The sequence below is a fragment of the Cariama cristata genome, unplaced genomic scaffold (assembly GCF_000690535.1).
Source record: "Cariama cristata isolate BGI_N322 unplaced genomic scaffold, ASM69053v1 scaffold21804, whole genome shotgun sequence".
NCBI classification, from domain to species: Eukaryota; Metazoa; Chordata; class Aves; order Cariamiformes; family Cariamidae; genus Cariama; species Cariama cristata.
This window is the reverse complement of record NW_009612619.1, coordinates 3,091-4,226: the sequence shown is the minus strand read 5'-3', so window position 1 is coordinate 4,226 and position 1,136 is coordinate 3,091. Positions and strand designations below refer to the sequence as shown.

The 1,136-nt window shown below is 59.1% G+C and overlaps 1 protein-coding gene across 1 annotated transcript in view; it reads left to right on the top strand.

Moving 5' to 3' along the window:
• Positions 1-563, top strand: part of PTRH1 (peptidyl-tRNA hydrolase 1 homolog (S. cerevisiae)) — a gene marked incomplete at its 5' end in the record, with an annotated part of 1,421 nt that extends 858 nt beyond the window's left edge. The window contains one exon of the mRNA XM_009698726.1: positions 372-563. Within this exon, the coding sequence (XP_009697028.1) occupies positions 372-563 (192 nt within the window). The remainder of the gene's footprint in view (positions 1-371) is intronic.
• Positions 564-1,136: the final 573 nt, after the last annotated feature.

Sequence of the window (1,136 nt, the reverse complement as noted above, 5' to 3'; positions counted from 1 at the left end):
CCCCCCCCCCATTTTTCCAACTCCCCCCAGACAAGCCCCTGCTCCCTTTCCTCTCCCCATTTTTTCTCCTTCCCTTCCTTCCCTCTGCTTCCCCGAGGGCTGATGTCAGTTTGGCCGCCGTGGAGGACATGGAAACAATTAGCTTGAGTGGCTCTGCCAGGCCTGGCAGGAGCCCGGGATCTCAGCACAGCCCAGCAACAGTCTCTTCCAAAATCATGTTTCTTGGAGCAAGCACTCAAAACCACCTGGAAAACATGAGGGGCTGTTCCCTCGCTGCCCAGCCCCACTCGCAGCACTGTCCTTTTGCCCCAGCTCTCTCTCAGCCAGGCGCTTGAGGTGAGGCTCCTCTAGCTCTTCTTCTTCTTCCCCAGGAGATGACCCGGCTCAGGGTTGGCATCGGGCGGCCAGAGGGTGAGGTGACAGTGTCCAGCTATGTCCTGGCTCCGTTCAGTGCTGAGGAGCAGGAGAGGCTGGAGCAAGTCCTGGCCCAGGCAGCGACCTGCCTGCTGGAGCACATCCTGCGGAGGAGAGCGCCCGTGGGGGAGCCAGGGGACAGGGGCTGACACAAACCACCGGGGACCTGCGTGGCCAACGGACAGGACGCTGACAGACTCTCTGGGGTGACCGTGGTGTGGAGCAGAGCTGGCCGTGCCGGGCAGCCAGACCAGACACTGGGGCAGCCCCCATCTGTCCCCACACAGATCCAGGCAGCTCATGTCCCACTCAAACCCGTGCAGTGGGTTCATATGGCATTTTGGCACAGAAATTAAATAACCTCTCACCCCTGGCTCTGTCCTGCTCCTGTCTCTCTCCTTTTTTTACTCGGGCAGTCCCTGGCTCTCTTTGGCTCAAGTCCATGTTCCCATCCCTGTTGCACCAGCCCAGACTGGAGGGAAGCTTCCAGTGAGAAGCAGGGAGTGATGGGAGCGACGTCCACAGGGTCAAAAACCACTTCGGCTTTGTTGAGAAACCATGGCAAGCACAAGTCGCCTGGAATCTCGTAGCTCAGCAGCCCATAAGGGCTGCTCCCACTGAGCTGCTGCAAGTTTCAGGGCTGGCCTCATCGGTTTTGAGTTAGGTGGTTTTAAGCCAAAACCCTGGAGCTTCCAACAGCTGGAGGAGTTCTGGCTCCTCCT